Below are 21,057 nucleotides of genomic sequence, written 5' to 3' on the forward strand. Positions count from 1 at the left end.
TAGATTTCTTTGTTTGGTTAAGCATTCTTTCAAATATCTTTCTCTGTGTTTAAGTTGTATCCAAACAGTCCTTGGCCACCATTGACTACCATAGTAGGAAAAATTACAACGGTAGTCTGAAGTGCCACATTCTTCAAATTATCTTTTGTGTTCAGCAGAACAAAATAAATTATCAAGTCATTTTTGTTTAACTTTTTTCACAAGAAAGCATGGATAGAAAAGGCATGACAAACAATAAATTACAAAGACAATAAAACAAAAGAATATTCTATAGGTAACTGTCAATAGTTGTGCAGATATTGGTCTGCATCCAAAATATACCATAAACCATATAGAGTCTCTGCAAACACCAGTGATTTAAATTCTTCAAAAGTGTTAATGACCTTTTATCATCCACAGAAACAGTAGCGCCCTTTCCTTCTGAAAGACTGCCTGAACTGTAGATAAGCTAAACAGATATCACTACAGCAGCCGCTCACTATCTTTTGCTCTCTTTTCTATAGATGCTGCTACAGGTGGGAGGAAAACGCTCTACACTGGGCCTTTTGGCCATCAGGAGGGTGTGGTGTATGACCTGCTCTGCCCACACAGCACCTAAGACGCTGGAGTACAGACCCATCAAGAAGGTCATGGTAGCTAACAGAGGTGAGACATTGACTATATACAAAAAAGTTTGCATACTGAATGCTGTGAAGTATATGTTATAAAATTTACACCCATGGAAAATTTAAGGACCATTCCACATTTTCGTTAAATCAGCATTTCTAGATAGGTTGTGGCCATTTTACTCCAGTGTCTATTGAATTTCAACAAAATCAAACCTCTGGAGTGACACAAAGTCATCCAGCAGCAATGTAAAAGACTGACAGGATGACAAGGCACAAGAAAACTGTGTATTTTGTAAACTGTTATCACATAAAAAATGAATTTAAGCTTTTCCTAAATACATGTACAAATATTAATGTGGTATTGCTTAAAAGTGAATAGGAGCTTTATTTGCAGTATTTGAGGTCTGAAAATATACAGAGAATCTTTTCTGTTCATTCGACCTGTTTCTCCAGTTTTCATTTTCTGCAAATAAATGCAAATAGAAAAAAGATTTTTAATTAAAATTTGGAAGAAATATTGTTAATAGTTCACAGAATTAAATAGAAATTTTCATTTTACCTTGACACATACCTATAAATAGTACATTTTAAAATCAGAAATAATTTTGAATTGTGGCATGTGGGACAATGAACAGTTTTGAACAGTTTTTAATATAGTATTTATTGTATTTTTGTCATTGTCCCGTCACATTTTGTTTTAGGACCGTGGACAGTATCCATGCTGTGTGGAAAAAAAAAATCTGTCTGGTGACTTTTCATCCTCAGTTTAGCCTTGATGAATTGTAAACTAACACATGAATAAATGATGAAGCAGTTCTGTATATTGACCTACTGTATAAAATGCTTTTTGCAGGTGAGATTGCCATCCGGGTGTTTCGGGCATGCACAGAGCTGGGTATCCGCACAGTTGCTATCTACTCCGAGCAAGACACGGGTCAGATGCACAGACAAAAAGCAGATGAAGCTTACCTGATTGGAAAGGGACTGCCACCAGTAGCGGCCTACCTGCATATACCAGACATCATCAAAGTGGCCAAGGTCAGGACTCTCTGCTCTAACACCCGCAAGGGTTCAGTGAAGGCTGTGGTCAAAATAGACTATTGTGAGGATGACGATACATAACAATAGAAAAATAACGCAGGAAATAAAGGCCAATGGTTTTTTTACATGTCAAATGGGGGAAAGGTTGTCTGTATGTTCTGCATATTGAAATAGTCAGGGCAGTCATGTTTGTGTAGCTTAGATTTCTGTGTTTGTGTTTCATGTTGTATATGAGTTAAAAGGCTGTTGTGTGGTCATGTGATCTTTACCTTATGGTTTATTTCAATTCTTCGTGCTGTAAAACACTGGAGATTAGGATCCCATGACCTGTAAAACACACATCCTGCAGTGATTGGACAGATAGCGTGCAAACAGTTCTGTATAGAGATATAATTGCACATAATTACGCCTTCTGACAAAAGGTACAGCAAGTGCTGCCAAAGAGTGATGGAAGTGTATTCATAGAAGTTCTCTACAAACAACTTTTAAAACCCGCTAAAATAACGACTAGTCACTCAAATCCGTAGGTTATTTATTGTAAATGAATAATTGCATTAACTGCTTTATTCTTTTAACGCTACGCCTGTTTTGTGTTAAATGGCCCAATGTTATGTTAAGTGCTTGCGAAACATTCTTTATGCTTTGTCATGACTCGCCCTAGAAAAGTACGTGTGTGAACCTTCGATGCGGGTCAAAAACCAAGCAAACAATAAAGCATCCATGGTATAATTTAGGTTCTCAAATGTCATTGTACAGCAGTGCACAGCTGCAGACTAGTTCTTGAAGCTTGTCGAGCAGGTTGCAACACCAGGTTTGCCAGGGCAAAGCAAACACTGATTAAAATATGTGTTGTGTCCTCGAAGGCACCATAAAACCCTTGGGATAAAAGCATCTGCTGAATGCATGAATGTAAAATAAGTATGTTTCAATTGGTAGCATTCTAAATAATAAATGACATATAAAATATATTAATTGTGACAGGGTAACAGTTGTGCCGAATTGTGATGTTTTGCGATCTGTGCCTGGCAGGAGAACAACGTGGATGCCATTCACCCAGGCTATGGCTTTCTTTCAGAAAGAGCAGATTTTGCCCAGGCATGTACCGATGCTGGGGTGCGATTTATCGGCCCCACCCCGGAGGTGGTGCGTAAGATGGGAGACAAAGTCGAAGCCCGTGCCATTGCAGTTAGTGCAGGTAAAAAATACTAATGTATCAGATTTTGGTTCTAATCTATATCCTTTCATTAAAGGGATTGTTCACCCATATATGACAATACCCATCATGCCATCCTAGATCTATACAAATAAACCCTCCTTCCATTGTTAAAATGATCGAGTAATTAAATAACTCCAGTGAGTAAATGCATGTCTTAAGTAAAACTATACACAAACAAAACGTTTGTTAGTAACAAAAAGATTCATATTTGAGCTTATTTAGCAAATATATAGCAGCGAAAAATATTTGAGACCATTTTACAATTATTTTCGTTTTTTCTTAATTTTAGTATTACATAGTATGTGTTTAGGTAAAACAATCATATTTACTTCATCCTGTGAACTACTAACAATGTTTAGATTTCTACAGTATTTGCATAATAAAAACAGGATAAACAGGTTAAAATAACCAAAGATTTGCTCTGGATTTGTTTTATACTGTACCTCAAAAGTGACTATAAACCAGTGATCTGTACAGTAACATTTATACATGTATTTAGGAAAAATTCACACATAATTTAAGTGATAACCTGTAATATAATCACAGTTTTCATGTGTTTTGTCATGCTGTCAGTCTTTCACATTGCTGACTGAATCCTCTCTACGTGGCCGTATATCAAGATCAACATCTGGGATTGCTTGAAGATAGTTATGAGGATAAACTTTATGTATTTAGTCTTTTTCTTATGATTTCATTGCGTGTACTCTCTACAGGTGTGCCAGTGGTACCCGGAACACAAGCTCCCATATCGTCTTTGCAGGAGGCTCAAGAGTTCTCCAATACTTGTGGCTTCCCCATTATCTTTAAAGCTGCATACGGGGGTGGAGGCCGTGGAATGCGTGTAGTCAGGGAATATGAGGTAAGATTATACAAAGAACAATGTGTTTAACCTTTCTTTTGTTCTTACTGGGGGGCATTCTTGAGTCTTGTGCTTTAAAATAATCTAAAACGGGGTTTTTAAGTAAGTGTACTGTTTAAGTGTGGCCATTGCTGCTTTTGACCTTAATGCCAAAGATAACTGCCCTTCAGTTTTGCTGTTCAAGTACTGTTACTGTATGAAATGGTGTGCTGGATATTTGCACTGGATGACCTTGTGGCCGGGTGTTTGATCAGGAACTAGAGGAGAACTATAATCGGGCGTACTCGGAGGCCCTGGCCGCCTTTGGCAATGGAGCTCTGTTTGTGGAGAAGTACATCGAGAAACCCAGACATATCGAAGTGCAGATCCTGGGTAAGTGGGCACGTTTTCATTGGTTTGTTTTGAAGCTGTTCTAAAGGCAAACAGTGGTCCAACACTAAGATATTACATGTTTCCCCATTGTTTGCCTTGTACTATATGTTTGCAGTGCCAAACGGCTGTGCAGATCCTTTTATGGGCATACACGTCCTCATAATCTAGATTTGTCAACATTGGATTTATAAAAACATTAGCAAACACAGATTTTGTGACTCCTATGTGTTTGTGCATGCGACACTTGTTTGCAAATATTATTGAAAATAAGCACTCTCCAAAAACCTCAAGCAGCAAATTACTTTTTTGTTGCAAATAAATACATCGTCTGGCACTTAATTAAAGCATATTTGGATATTTACATAAAACGCACTGTTCTCGACAGTAAACAGAACGGCACAATGCTTTGTTGTCGACTCATTTGCATAGTGTTTATTGATCAGTTATGTGATTGTTTATTATATTTTGGAGAAATGCTACCAGATGGGTTTGTTTACAGCACCAGATGGTTTTAAGACTTCTGCGTAACACTCAATGAGTTGATTGGTCCTTTGTGTGCAGGCGATAAATACGGCAATGTCATTCACTTGTACGAGAGGGACTGTTCAATCCAGAGGAGACACCAGAAGGTGGTGGAGATCGCCCCGGCCTCGCAGCTTGACCCGCACCTCAGAGACCGGCTGACAGCCGACTCTGTTAACCTCGCCCGACAGGTACAAATGAACACATCTGACCGATGGCTGTTTTGGCTTTTTCCAAACCTTATGTGAAGGTTAAAAGTAACATTTGGAAATTTGGATTCATGAATTTATATATTGGGGATACCGCTTAAAGGGCTAGTTCGGCAAATAAGGAAAATTCTGTCATTACTTATTCACTTGTAATTTTCAAACATGTATGAATACAAAAGAAGATATTTTAAAGAATGCTGGTAACTGGACAACGGCCGTACCCAATGACTTTGCATTGGTTTTGTGTCCATGCAATAGAAGTCAGCCGTAGTTTGGTTAGCAGCATTCTTTAAAATGTCTTCTATTGTGTTCTGCAGAAGGAAGAAGCGAATACGGGTTATGCAAGACAGGAGGGGGAGTAAATGATGACAGTTTTTATTTTTGGGTGAACTTTTCCTTAAAGGGCATTTGAAGGTTATGTATGTGTAGCGAGATATACCTAGTGTGAAGTCTGGCCCTTCGAGCATCCCGATTTGCTATTTAACATTCACTTCATATGATTTTCTCCTGGTCCTCTGATGGATCTGATGTGAATGCAGAAGAGCACCCACTCCAGAGGAGGAGGAGAGAATCAAATGCAGGGAATGAGTGATGCAGGGAAGGAATCAGGAATGAAAGGCAGAGTGATTTCCGGTCTGTGAGCCCAAATACATTTAGAAATGAAAGATGTGAAGATGTGTAGGAATGTTCTGCAACCGTATGTCTGGGTGCAGCAGTACCATATATTATACAGTAGGAGTCGCTGTTGTGCCATATGACAACTCTGAGCTTGATAAAAGCCATAATCAAATTTTTGCATTCATGCATTTCACGGCACAGACATATGCTAGTGTGGAACACAAGCGGCATGTTTTTGATAGAACAAGCTGTTACTGAAACATCTGCCTTGGAAGAATGAAAAAATTGCTTCAGAGCAATCAATTTCTTCTATTGATCAACAGATGTAAATTTAATCTTAAATCTAAAAGCGTAAATTAAGTTTTTCTGATGTGCCAGTCTGAGGAAACATGTGGAAAGTTTGTGCTGGCTTTTGTGGAGGTTTGAACTTGAGCTCAATTGTGATGTTTAATATTTTATCTACAGAAGATGGATGAAGGAAAGTGGTGTTCTTTTGCCAGATATTTTTGGCTCCAGGTTACAAAAGGTGTGAATCGATCTGAAGCTGCACGGCAAACGAAGCCAAGCAAATGATTCACAGTGTAACACAAACAACAGACCCGGTTACTTGTTTGCTTTGGTTGAATTTGGCTCTTAGGTGCTTGCAGGACTTGAATGACCCCAAGAACAAGAATATCTGTGTGAAATAGTTTTAATATTTAGTTTGAAGGGCTATGTCAAATAATTGTTTATCTTTCGCGGTGGTGACAATGCCATATTCTCACCCACAGTCTGTTCACGTCTGTTGCATATGACACAAAAATGACAAGAGTGTGCTAAAATTACGGTTTCCAATCTGATTGGTTGGCACTACATCATCGCCAAACCTGACACAAGACGATTAAGTGCGAAAAAATTAAATACAAATATTCTGAATTGTCCTACACAGCTGTGACAAATGCAGCAACATTTTGTCCGTCTATTTGGTTTCTCATCCTGGTAGTGCCACCTAATCCGCCATTTTGTTTGCCCCAGATCCCACTTCTCATAACTGAAGATTAAACATTAAATGTGTTGTGATTGGCGCAGCAGTTTTAAATACAGCATGTAAAGACAAATTCCTTGTCCCTGTGAATTTGTTACATCATGTCTGAAAAGGACACCTTTACACAGCTTCCAGGAGTATCTGGCAGATATGTTTAAAGTGTTTTGGCTGAAGAACTTGGTCATAAGTAAAATAGATACCCACAAGCAGCACTCCACATTCTGCTGTATTTTCTTTGTCGTCTGCGAAATACTATTACCACCTCTGTCAAAATTGAGTTTATGATGTTGAGTAAATGCTTTCCACACATAGTATACGTTACTTAAATAATTTTGCTTCAAAACCTGCTAAACACCAGCATTCAGAATAAAAGTTTGCGATTACATAATGTACTGTATGTCTTTGTACTGTGCATATTAATTTTGTATTTGTAAACGCACACACACATACATGTATATTTAGGAAATATTCACATGTAGTTGTTTATATTTACCAATAACTTTATAAATACAAAATGAATATGCACACAGTATACAGACAGATATTATGTTACACAAAATGTGATTAATCGTTTGACAGCCCAAGAAAATCAGTGATAAAGCCCAATTTTCATTTTTGATCCCAATTTTCCACATCTGTTCTCTACCTTCAGTCTTACTGACAATGTGTTGTACATTTAATGTTCTGTAGAATTATTGAGTGATCGTGGTACTACAGAGAGAGAGAGAGCTTTATTGATTGACTGTTTATGTTTAACTGCACTGACAATCTGACCTCTTCATGGAGATGGGTGAAATGGCTGTCTTAAATTCAGAAAAGTTTTTTTCTGACGCCTGTCATTAGGGGGAAACAATTAGTAGTTTCATTGAATGGATTAAAAATGTCCAATGATATAGTACGATGTTTGAACGTTTTATATCTTGAAATGCAAACAAAATATACTAACACTATACACATGCCTATGGAATCGCATCTAGTTGTTCTACACTATCACCCACATTGTTGACAAATATGAGACTGAATTGAAGACTCGATATACATCAATCATCATCAGCAAACTGTTCCCACAGCTAAAATATGATGAATTATGTTGATAAAATGGCACAAGAGGGCAATATGTGATACTTGGCGAAATTGAAATGACCAGGGTGCAATGTACTGCTATACTTCTGTTGCATTAATAATAAAATGACTTTATGCGCTTTAAGGAACAGAAAAATGAAGTCGTATGATCACAGCAGAACATCACATTGTAAATAAAAGTCAGTAAAGATCTTTTTATATGCTACCTTGGCAACACTAGAGATTGCTTTCTATGAAGTCAGACACTGGTTTGTTTGTTGAGGCTTTTAAATGGAAATTCATTTCATGGTTTGGGGTTCAGCAGCATTTTTTTGCAATGTTTGTTAAATGTTCAAACACGCCTCATGTGCCATTACACAACTTCTTCTTCAGTACGACGAATCGCAAACGTGACATTTACTGCACATTATTTATAAACCTACTGACAATTCGTGGAATAATTACCCAAGTGTATGTGCAAGAACTTCCAAGTAATATGGAAGACAGTCATGTTATTTCAATATACAGCCAATTGTAGATCTTAAGTTTCTATCATTTAAAAAATTCTCTATGAGGCATCAAAAACTCTTATCTGTTACTGTATCTGTTTTCTACCACACTTCCACTTGAATTCAACACACATACAATACTTATAAATACCGTCCCTTATTTCCAAAATTCCTTCTGACTGTGTCTGTAACATCACTGGCAGTCTCATTCTGTTACCTTGGTATCATTTTCGATTCCTCCCTCTCCTTTTAGTCTCATATCAACTCATCAATCATCAGTCACCGTCGTATTGCCCAGCTTCAATCATTCATTAGTGTAAAAGATGCAGTAACGGTTATACATGCTTTTGTTTCATCACGTCTGGATTACTGTAATGCTCTTTTCATTGGACTACCCGCCACCTCCATTGCCAAATTGCAGTACATTTAAAACTCTGCTGCATGGATACTCAGCCGCACCAAACATTCTGCCCACATCAGCCCTATTTTGGCTGATCTGCACTGGCACTCAAATTTAAAATTCTCCTGCTAACTTTAAAATTTCTGCATGGTTTGGCTCCTCGATTTCTCATTGACTTGCTCCTCCCTTATACTCCGTCTCACTTCGGTCTTCTGACTCCAGTCTCGTCTCTCCTCCATAGGAGGTAGATCATTTTGTATTGTTGCTCCCAAATTATGGAATTCACTTCCAAGATCATGCTTCTGTGCAAATAACTTGTCTGAATTCAAAACTCACTTTTTTTCTGATTGTAATTTCTCATAAACGAAGTTAAACTTTTTTTTTTACTTTATCTCTGTGTTCTGTTCTATTTGTACTACTGTTTGCTTCATTTGTAAAGCGTCCATGAGCCCTGGAAAGGCGCTATATAAAGAAAACATATTATTATTATTAAATAAGGATGTAACGATTCACCGTAAGCCGGTTAAAATCGTTTATGATATGGGACTATAAAATTCGGAAGTTCACTGAATCGCGATGCATGTTTTGAACAGCAGGCGCGCTGCTGTGTTTACTGCACGCTTGAAAAACGTGAATGTGCTTCCATCCATCCATTTTCTACCGCTTATCCGAACTACCTCGGGTCACGGGGAGCCTGCGCCTATCTCAGGAGTCATCGGGCATCAAGGCAGGATAAACCCTGGATGGAGTGCCAACCCATCGCAGGGCACACACACTCACTCATTCACTCACGCACTCACACCCTACGGACGTGAATGTGCTCAAATTTCTTAAAATAAATGTGAAAAGCACCGAGGAAGTCTTGCACATTTTTTTTTTTGGGGGGGTATTTGACATAAACTGAATTTTTATTTTGCAAAGAAATGTGCAGCATTTGAGAAATAATAAAGGGACTTGTAATTTTTTTCTTGTTGAAAAAGCATACCGTGAGATCAGTATCGTGAATTGTATCACATTGTAAGCTGAGTGAATCGTTACATCCCTACTTGCAAACAAAATACAGCACCAAACCCCTAGCTTAGCATTTTTGTCATTATCTAAACAATGTGAAATCTTTTTATTTACATGCATAACGAAAGCAAAGGTTTTCTGCCTGCTGCAAAAACTAGTGATGGAGAAAACGAGTGAGATGTAAGTAGTACTGTGTGTTTCATATGCGAGTAAGAAGTAAGCAAACCTGGTGGAAGAGAGTGATGAAGAAACAAAGCGAGTGTTGAAATCTCTCCTCCATCTGTTTTATCATATGGACGAGGGAAATGGAGAAGATGGGCAGGCTTGCAGATTTCTCAGCCCAAGCATTAAAACCTCATTTGGGCTTTTGACATGATCCCTCAGAAGGTTGAAGCTTCTCTCAATCTCATTTCCTGTTGCCGAGTGGGATATATCCAGCGGGATATATCCCACTTTTCGCTCACGTTTGACTCTTTCATGTAACCTTAACGAAACTTCTCCGTCACTCTTTTTAAAGGCATAGTTACATTTTTGTTTAATTATTTACTTATTATTATAAACGTAAAGCTTTAAAAAATCGCCATCTCCTCTGTGTGTGACTTGTAAGAGGCTTTTCTCCATTAGAAGTAACGGCTGTACGTCACTGCGATGGAAATGCCACGGTGTGATAATGTTTCTCATTCTTCATGCGGAGACAAACACAATTTGATTTGACTTGAACTGACCTTTAGCAGAAGTTCTGTGCTGTTTCTAGCGCAAGGCATTAAGAATATGAACTGCATGCTAGAGAGTTATGAGATGTCTCAACCATGTCCTTGTTAATAGAAATGGTCAGATGCCTTTTTGTTCCCCTTGTCCTTCAAAGCCAATCGCTATTTCATGCTCCTGTTTTATTCTCATGTACTGAACTGCTTTCTTTCTGTCGGTCTATCCATCTGCAATGACTGTCAATGCTTCTGCTATGTTTGCCAGAGCAGATCTTCTCACAATAGTTCATATATATATATTATTTTTTTAACTTTTCCGTGTCAATGCTGAACCCATGTAATCGGTTTTTCTTTGTAAATCGCCTATTAAATGGGTAACCATGCTGTCATGGAACAACAAATATGTGAGAAATAATTTCTGTGTACCAATTATGTTACACATTTTGTTGAAATGTTGTTCTTGGGGTACCGCTTGAATTGATGTGGCTACAGTTACAGGGTTTTTTATGCGGTCGGTCAGGCGTCAGGATGAGAAATTAACATGACAAAACATCTCCTCTGTTTTAGCATCTTTTTTGTTTTATGGCAGCTGTTGCCATGGAGACAGCAGCTCTACCCCGAGCGCTTGAAGCACAGGTTGGGGATCGCAGCCTTGATGTGGTTTCAGACCCATAGTCAACATTTACCGTTATAACTCTCCCGTTTGCTTGCGATGCTGCAAAGGTTGACTTTGAATGTAAATGGTCTTCATCAAGCAGAAGATGCAGACATTTACATAATATTGTTTAACTTCAATGATTGCATAATGAAGTCAGAATCCCATAATCCTGTTAGAATATCTGCTTTCTGTACTTTTGTCTTTATAGCGAAGATCAACCCCGTTTAAGATTTTGCTGGAAGGAAGGTGTCAAATGTGAAAGTTTAAAGGAATAGTTTCTGTGTTCTCTGTATTTAAAAAGGTATTACCTTTCTATGTGGACGTTTGTTAGGTGTTATATATTCAGAGCTACTGTTTTACATGCAACAAAATTAGAGAGTAATGTTTTTTTTTTATTATGATCATTTCAGACATCAGTGCATCATAATTTAGTGACTAGAAATTCATTTATCAGTGCTTGCGTTTGAAAAACGGACATCCGCCTTAGTTTTCCTCTATTATTAGTTGATTAACTTTAGAATTTTAATTGGTAGTGTCAATCCAATGCACACTCACAAATGTCGGCGGAAGCAGTAGACCATCCGGTATATATTTGTCGCCTATTGTTTTTGCATACTGAGGTTTCGTACATACTATTCATGACTCAAACTGATTTCAGGTGCAGGGAGAATGACACAATGTGCTAAAATGACACATAATGTGCTCATAATTAGTGATGCACTAAAATTTTGAATGCCGAAATTGCATTATCAGTTTCGGCCGAAATAAATAAATAGGCCAAAATAAAAGCAGAATTATCTAGCGCATGTGCCTGTACCTTCAGTGCTTTGTTTCTTTATTATAAAGCCTAACTTTAAATGCAACAAACTGTGAATGTAAATTGTCAGCTGAACGATATGTCAGTAAGTGATGATGTAGCTCGCGTGGACCGTTATCCACAACCCGGCAGGTGCTGATATCACTGAATCTCATTTTAAGCCTGTTTACACAGACTCTGTGCCCCTCTTTGTTCTGCATGTTGTTTTCATTAAAATGATTATGCACAGTAAATAAACTTTGTGTATTACAAGAGCTGCTGAGTTTGACTATAACTTGACTTCCGTATGCATATAATAATTCTAAAACTACAATGTTTAGATGATTGCAAAACTATCAAATATATATTTTTTACCAATGAACAAAGAAAATTATATATTTTGTATCGTTTTAAAATATGTTCTCTTAAGTTTTAGTGGTTTTAGTGTGTGTAATTTAAAAATAAAAACTAGTAATTTTCGGTATGTGTTTTTGGCCAAATACATCCTAAATTTTCAGTATCGATTTCTGCCCACACATTTCTTTTCAGTTTATCGGTACTTATGTGTTAATAATTTACACATCCTTATAGAACATTATTATACAGAATATAGTTCAGCAGACTAGGGCCATCTATTGGATTTGGATGTATTGCATTAAAATTTGGATCAAAATCTGAACTCGAATGAAATTTAGTCTAGGGCTGCATGATGTTGAAGAAAATGTGGTTTGAGATAACTTGCTAAATAAGGCAATATGCAATATTGTAATGCACATCATGTAAAACTGATTTAGTCCTTATGACTTGTGTGTTATTTTTCAAATCCGAATCCATAAGAGAACTTTGTGTAACTAACTGACTGAATGCTTAAGCTGCTATTTGCTAATGTTTCCTCTTTGCCAGAGATTTGTGTGTCGGAGTCTTGCGTAAGCCCTCTGTCTACACTGGTTGCAGCCCTGCTTATCAACTCTATTTTCTCTATATCTCTAAGTGTAATTATATTTCCATAAATTAACAAATATTGATTTATTGTGATGTATTGATGAAAACTGACCCAATAAAGCGTTCTCCTGGCTCTTGGTTCAGCACATAAGCAGACCCTGTTTCTAGTATGAGGGCTGTGAAGTAATTAGAAATTGTATCAAGCTGTGAAGCTCATGATTACTAATTTCCCTCTCCCATCTTCTTGCTCACCCTCTTTAGTTCTCTCAGTGGAATGCCATCTGTCCTCTCTTTCTGTCTCTTTTTCATTTAATTACTTGTCTGTACCTTTCTTCACGTGGACGCTCTCAGCTCTGTCTTACTTTCATCTGTTTGTTTGTGATGGTCTTATAGTTTTAATCTGCTCGCTGTATTTCAGCGGCAGCGAGAGAGGCGCGTGATGGATGTCTTGTCGTGCCGTCTTTGCGTGCTCTCGCGGGGCTTGCGAGGTATCCGAGGGTGTGTGAGTGTGAATATCAGCCAGGAATTTGAAGGGTTTGTTGTTTGATCTCAATGTGTGTTGGCAGCCGGTTTTCAAGCATGCTTAAGTCGCCGAACACTTAGTTTGTGTGTGTGCGTTTCAGAATGTGTTGTGTTGTGAAATTTGGCAGTCTGAGAGAGGGCTTAGGATGAATTGGATCTCACTTCTGTGAAATTTGGGGACGCGATTATGGGAGCCCCCTGTTGGGCTGTATTTGGTGGTTATGGACTACGTGTGCACGCACGTATTTGTTTCAAGACCTGGACTAACAGACAACGTGCATTACCTTAATAACCCCACTTTAAACAAACGTACCATATTTGTTTCCCCCTGAATGGTTATGCCACAATGTTTATTGCTATTGTTATGGGTTAAATCACTACTGTCTTTTAAAAAAATAATTGAAACCATAAAACAGACTCTAAAATCTCTATTTATTGTGTATGATATAAGAACAGCTGTAATAGGAGACTCCTAACCAGTATGAGACTGTTTATATGCTCATATTACTATGTACAATTTATAAAAAATAAAAGCCCTTAGAATCATAGGGTTTTACATTGTTTTTTGTATTATTTAAGCTATCTTTGAAGCAATGTAAATCTCAGATACAAAAAGTTTGGATGTGTTGATGAGAATTTTACAAATCTGCCAATTACATTTGCTTCCTTCACATTTAGGTTGGATATGAGAACGCAGGCACAGTGGAGTTCCTGGTGGATAAAAACGGAAAACATTACTTCATCGAGGTCAATTCCCGTCTCCAAGTGGAGCACACTGTCACAGAGGAGATCACAGAGTGAGTTTTTTACTCTCTCACGTTTTCTTTCTCGATCACTCTATCTCTTTTCTTTCTGTCTTTCTGATAGCTTGGGTTCATTGTGCGAGTGTTTTGGTCCAGTTGATAGAGTGGCTCTTATTCTGTTGGGCCACTCCTGGTTGGATTTCATATCATGTTTGATAATGTTTATCATGATTGACAATTATGTTTTGTTAGAATTACAGTATTTTATGGCAATTTAAAGCATGAACTTATACTTTATATAAGGTTACATTTGTAGCTTTATAGTTTTCCAGCAATTATGAAAAAATGGAAACGTACACTGTAAAAGAAATCTTGTACACACAAATATTGCGATAGTAATATATGAAATTTTAATAATTTTATAAAGTAAAATCACACGTTTTCCTGTTATTTTACACCCAACTTTTTACAGCATTTGAAAAATGTGTGAAAATTATCTAAATTAGGCAGTAAAATTATGCATAATGACAATTTTCTTTATACGATGTATATTTCACTATAGTACATATTCACCTGATCATTAAGAAAAAAATTGTTTTGGTCTCTACAAAAACACATTTTATCCTTTTAATATCTCAATTTCTTGATCTATAGTCCTTGAAATTTCAAAGCCTAACAAGAACATTTTTACACAAAGCTAAGTGTTTATCACATACATAGTTCCTCTTTTTGTCTGACCAACTGACTGTCTGACATTTAGATTCTGGGAAGATTTGTTTTTTTTGTTATATAATGAGTCAACTGAATTTGTGTTGACATTTATTTGGACATTTTTTTTGTGGCCAGATGCAATTAATCTTGCGTAACTACAGGCTGATGTTCAGAAAGCCCCATAACACTAATTAACACTCAAAATGTGTATTGTACTCCGGCTGTTAAAATGTCAGTGTGGGAAAAAACATGATAATAAGTGGGAGACATCATCATCATAAACCCCTTGAAACCTGTAAGATTCTCAGCGGGACTGTATCTCTAACAAATCCTTCCTCATTTTCAAAGTGCAGATAGAAGTGGGTTTTGGAGAGTGGAATTAAGTGATTTTTTTTATGTAAACCTGGAGGACTAAAGGCGAGAAAGGTTCTCCTTCAAATGCAGAGAGGAAACAAAATGGAAAAAAACATTGGATTATGAAAAGCTCAATGGATTAATTAAATTGTTAGTATTTGAAGCATGTACACATGCACACTTGGGTGAATACGGATGATTCTGACCTTTCTGGGTAATTTTTGCTGTCTTAGCTACCGGTTCTGAACCAGTGAGCCCGCAGAGCGTGACGGTTCGCGCCAACCTACCAGGCCTCCATTCATTATAAATGTCCATCTCGTCGCGTGAAATTGAAGCTGTCAGATCGGAATTGGCATTCCATGGCAACCCAGCTGTGAGCGAGAGGCTTTGGAAGCACATATGACTGAAATGAACTTGATTTCCCGTCCTCCAGCCAGCAGCGGTGCTTGTTTGCCAAGACCTTCACAAGCAGCCACCTTCTGTTCCTCATACGGAGTCACTTGACACCCCACCTGCTCTGCTAACATGCTGCCCATTGCACTGGTCCAGAATTAGGTCTTTACATCCAAATCTAAAGCTTGACCATTAATGGCATTTACTTCTTGTTTTCTGAAATTCATAATGTTTGATGGTGATTACAGCAAAATTGGGAAGTTTACAAGTGTGAAGTTGTTGAAGTAGTTTGTCAAAAGTTAAAGGGATAATTTACCCCCAAAATTAATTGTCGTCATTTAATCACCCTCTTGTAATTTCAAATCTGTATGACTTTCTTTCGTAGAGCACCAAAGATATTTTTAAGAATGTTTTTTTTGAGAGAAAATAGCGCTACCCATTCACTTCTATTGTATGGACACACAACCAATGCAAGTCAATAGGTACCGCCTGTGTGTTCGGTTAACAACATTCTTCAAAATATCTTCTTTTGTGTTCTGCAGAAGAAAGAAGGTCATACAGGGCAAGTAAATGATGACAGAATTTTCTTTTGGGTGAAGTGTCAATTTTGGAGGATCAATTTGGGAGACTTTACCCAACCCTATGAAAAATACCTGCAGAACTTCTGATGATTCGGCTGTGCACATCCTGGTGGTCTAGAACATGGGCAGGTATATGCAACGTTGGGGGCGTACATCCCAACTGTATCGTCACAGTTGATGTTATGTTGGGATTGGCCTTCAGTGGTCTTTTGCATGCACACGATTTACATAAAGAGGGGGAAACAATGGCGTTTGAGGCTCTTGATATGTCATTTCCATGTAGAGAACTCTTATTATTAATCTATGCCAAGGTAAATATAGTTTTCCATTCTATGGCACCCTTAAATCTATGGAATAACACAAATGCAACGATATGTGATATCTTATGATATAGTTAATGTACCCACTCTTTGCCTTGCAATAGCAAAAATGAACACTTGGCAAGTGTTACTTCCAGATGCTTTGTAAACAATATTTCTGTCTTTGAGTTCCCATCAGTGGCGTTACTTTGTTTTGAAATGTTGTGGGGATAAAGACAACGAAAACAATACTTTAATAAATTGTTTCTGTAATAACTAGTTTGGAATAGTTATCATATATAGTGGTCGTTCCCTCCATTGGCTACTCCGCTTTTAGACTACAGCTCTCACAGTATCATTTGGTTCCCAAACTGTCATTTGGGGAAGGTCACTTGGCTGTTTAAAACCGTATATTTCTATGACTATAAATGTCACTAGTTCATTGGTTTACGCGTTTTTGTGGTTGGACACTGGATTCACAAGCAAACGCTGCAAACACGGATGATTCACTCATTTCATACTGGCAGTGTTTATGGAGTTGCGGCTCTCTGCCTTGTGCAAATATAACTTCTGAGTGCGAACAACAGGAGAGAAGGCGGCGCGTCCTTCATCTTTCACAAGTTTAAGATTTTAATGCTTTCCTGTAGCTACTTGGTTAGTGTATGGCTCTAGAAACGCATAAGTCATGGGTTCGATCCCAGGGAATGCACATACTCTAATTCAAACTACCATTCTGAGGACACAATACTAAGGAGACATTTATCAAAATATCTTTTTTGTATTCCACAGAAGAGTCATAAGGAGGTTTTGAGGGTGAATATATTTTGACTGAATTGTTATTTTTGGGTGAACTATCACTTAAAAGTCACCATAAAATGGATGTTGCAATGGACTTATTTTCTGTTTCCGTTACGTATATCCGAGTGAAACGGCTTCTGAAAATTTGAAAAAATGTAGGGCGGGCTTTATTTTGCCCTTCCCTTTTTGATTGGTTTGTTGTAAGTTGGGCCTGGAGGTGAAAATAAAAAAGCTTAGCTATTGGACAGTCAATATAGTCCTACCTAGTTTTTCCTGGTGACCTCATGTTGTTGTTGAGAAGGGGAGAGGAGCTTAATGTTTTTAATTAAAGATTACAAGTGCAAATTAATTTATTATAAATGATTTGTTCGTGCACACCGAATTTTCCTGTCTCGTTTCATGGTGACTTCAAGATCATAAAATAATTTTGGTCAAGTGAACCTAAAATGTAGCAGCCCGTGTATATATTACCAAAAATTCATACTATTTTACATTCTATACATCCATTAAAATTCAGTGTTTTGATACAATGGCCTTCGTCGTGGTGCGTGTTCATATCATGCACAAGTAAGAGCCATTACATTAACAAACATGCACAAAAAGCCACATGATAAACAATTGCTGACAAAATGGAAATGTTTGTAATATATATTTACGTTGCCTACCTAGCACCATTATTACAACAACTGTACAGTTATTACTAACATTACACCTCAAGCCTAATAGTGCCATTAAAGCTCATATTCTTCCATCACGCTGTCACAATATCACTGCATTAACCCTCGCAATAGCTGTGTTTCGCTCTTAATCGAGTGAAATCTGTGGGTTTTGTTAAAGTGTGCCAATGATCAGAGTGCTTTTTTGTGTTCTCCTGGTGTGAATAGGTAATGGTGCGAATATGTGTGAAAAGCAAGAGCAACAAAAAATCTTCACATTTGTAATGACATCCTTGATGCTTTTGACCCTTCTTGCTTATTGCCTCATCTGTAATCTCTATATGTGTAATGTTAATCCAGATGCACAGAGACAATGTTCATGCGTGTTTTTGTATCCAGTTGGTCTTTTTCCTTCTCCCAGACTCATTCGCTGCTGATTTGACCTTCGCTTGGACAGAGTAATTAAGATCAATTACCCTCTGCCACTCTGTCGCTCCATGCCACTGGCAAGGTAATAAAATATGCCAGCTGCCCGTAATTACCAATCATGTTTTCATAATTTGATATCTCCTCCATCTTTTGTTCTTCCCGTCGGGTCATAAAGTCCTAAGGCTGTAATAAGACAGCCGACCGCGGTGACTCTGTCACTGCAGGGGTGAGATGTTGGTGGTTAGTACCGATCCGTTTCTGTTGGATGACGTGTTTTTCTAAATGGCATGCTCCAATAAGATTGGCTGGCTTTGTGTGAGGAAGGGTGTTTTTGGGCTGCGTCAGGCGTCACAATTACTTGTATTTGAAGTGTAATAGCAGGGGAAACTTTGAAAGATTTAAAAGGCTTCTCTGAGAGTTACAATAGTGTAAAATGAAAATTGTTGTCATTTACTAATTTGTAAAATGTTGGTATTCTCTTAAGGTGTTTTCTTCCCCTATATTTTTTTCTTGAGGGTCCTCAATGTTTTCCAGTCAACTGTATGTTGTGTTATTGTGTAGTGGAAAGCATCTAGGAGAAAACAACATATCACCCACCCAAGCTCACAAAGTAGAAGTATTGAGTGCTGAAGTGTGCTGTGCGTAAACATTGCGTGCCCTCAGCATTCATTACTGCGAGTCAGACCGCCTGTGGAAGCAGAAGACTCGTACATTGTGAGCTTCATGAGCTGGGTTTCGGTTGCTGAGCATCATATCAAGCGTTGACTGAAAAGATGTAAAGCATGGCAACATTGCACTCTGGAGTGATGAACCACCATGTTAGCCATCTGGCACTCTCTACATATACACTAAAACGGACAAAAGTTTAGGGTCATTTGACTAAAATGATCTTCAAAACCTTTTTTATTTAATTGTGCCAACATACAGTGTCTTTCATTAAGATTTAAATATAGAAAAACGTTGTTGATATGGATGACAGTCAATAAGAGTGCAGAATGCACAATGCAGAATTATTTCATGACTTTTTATATGAAAATTCTGATATCATTTACTCTTTTTGTCGTTTCAAACTTGTTCAAAATATTGATTATATGGCGATACATCATCATGAGCTCCTGATGATGCATTCATCGATACATCTGCCTCCGTATCGATTCTGCAGCACTTTTGAAATGAGCCAATTGTTATACAAATAATATTGTGTAACAGTTATTAGTAGTGTGAAGGATCTGATACGAGTTTAGCTGTGTTCCGTACAGGTCGCCCCTCACGATTCTATATGCATGTGACCCGGAGATTAACTGCAAAGTTTCATCATCATTAAGTGAAAGTTTAAGAGCGTTCTCTCTTATCTTTTCTCTTCATCCGTGAGCGCAGTATAAAAGCAATCACGTTCTCGTATCATTCACTTAAACGGTTGCGCTTAAGGCAAAGTGTGAAGTTACTTCTAAGTCGCGTTGGATAAAAAGCGTCTGCCAGATGAATAAATATAAAGTTAAAGTTGGTGTCCTGTAGGTGCTAATTCAACACACATATGACGCAGCACTGCTTCTGCCTTATCCACTATAATACTATTTACGCGATTAAAATCAATGAAACTCCCGCCGCTGGGTTATATAGGGAGCGCCGTGCCGTGATACAGCAACGTGTTTGAAAAGATGTGGAAGAGCCGTAGGAAATGCGAGTGAAATAGAAAGACAAGAGCAAATCTATTTTACTTAAATCTTTCAGCACAGAATACTCGTTGTGCAACTTAATCTAAACCCCCTGTCTGGAGAGTTGGGTGTTTTGTAACACTTCTTTGCAGGTGCTCTCTTACAGTTTGCCATGTTTTACGTATCGTCGCTGTGCTTCTAAAACCTCCTATGTCCAAGTCTGCTGTTTTTCAGGAAATGGAAAAATCTATGTACTTTAAAATGATTGCATAGTTGACAAGCACTTTTTATTGGTTAAATATTTGCTAAACCCATGGGGAACATAGAGTTTGACAAAAAAGATTGATTTATAGCAAAAAATTAAATCACAAAATATTTTTTGGGCTTGTTTGAACATGAAGCAATAGAGTTAATTGAAGTGATAAAAGTAGGGTCACAATATATCATTTTTATTCCAATATAAAATTTCCATTTATTTCTGTTTACTACATGCTTCTTGTTTACTGTTGTTTCTTGCAAGGTCCGGCAACAGGAGTAAGCAAACACTCAGATGGTTAAGTTTACAAATGATATTTAATATTTATTTTAGAGACCGATCAATTTGTTTCATATTACATTAATATGTCCTCAGGATGCCGCGCAGGTTATTTTTGTATCGCTTATATTTGCTTTTTGAACTTTCTTTTTTAGCTCTTACAACTCTCATCAATCAGGTCCTGCACCTTATCTCTATTGATAACTCTTTTAACATCAATCCTGCACTTTATTTTCTCAATCCTGCATGTTTTCAAACCGAAACGTCAGACGCGCAATCGCTTTGCTTTAGAGGGACACGAATCCTTTGTATTGGAAAAGATTTGGGAAGGTGCACATCTCAGAAAACGTAGACAAATAAAGATCATTTTCGAATTTTAATTACGACTTCAGCATTGGGATCGTGAGACAATGTACTTATTTTTTATGAAAATCTCAAATTCGACCAAAATCCATATATTTCAGTAATTATTCCTGAAATAATACTGCATATTCAGACTAATTATGCCAGCAACATGTCTTATTTGCGTATAAACTTCACCTTGGTCATACATCATGTGATTAGCTGCTGCTCCATATGTGTCATGTGATGCACTTGAAAAAAGACCAAAGAAATCAATTTTGACCAGCAAATTGTGGCTGGTGTGACATATATCCCAAATATTGTCTTTTTTTCTTGTCAGAGTGTGCCAGAATGCATCATTTACATGTTAAAATAATCAAAAAAAATCGCACGGCACCCAACAACCACCCCCACCGGTCATACGGCTGTCACCTTTTTCAAATATTCAGAGTTTGTTTTGTTGGGTCTATATGCTGTGTTCCAAA

The 21,057-nt window shown here is 37.6% G+C and overlaps 1 protein-coding gene across 1 annotated transcript in view; it reads left to right on the forward strand.

Annotated features, from left to right (window-relative positions):
• The window catches only part of pcxa (pyruvate carboxylase a), a 98,063-nt gene that overhangs the window by 3,598 nt on the left and 73,408 nt on the right, over positions 1-21,057 (forward strand). Inside the window, exons 2-8 of the mRNA XM_056730899.1 lie at positions 504-645; positions 1,462-1,646; positions 2,679-2,844; positions 3,579-3,724; positions 3,979-4,096; positions 4,658-4,809; positions 13,755-13,873. Coding sequence (XP_056586877.1) covers positions 504-645; positions 1,462-1,646; positions 2,679-2,844; positions 3,579-3,724; positions 3,979-4,096; positions 4,658-4,809; positions 13,755-13,873 — 1,028 coding nt within the window. The remainder of the gene's footprint in view (positions 1-503; positions 646-1,461; positions 1,647-2,678; positions 2,845-3,578; positions 3,725-3,978; positions 4,097-4,657; positions 4,810-13,754; positions 13,874-21,057) is intronic.

Source organism: Triplophysa dalaica, chromosome 19 (genome assembly GCF_015846415.1).
Source record: "Triplophysa dalaica isolate WHDGS20190420 chromosome 19, ASM1584641v1, whole genome shotgun sequence".
Taxonomy (NCBI): Eukaryota; Metazoa; Chordata; class Actinopteri; order Cypriniformes; family Nemacheilidae; genus Triplophysa; species Triplophysa dalaica.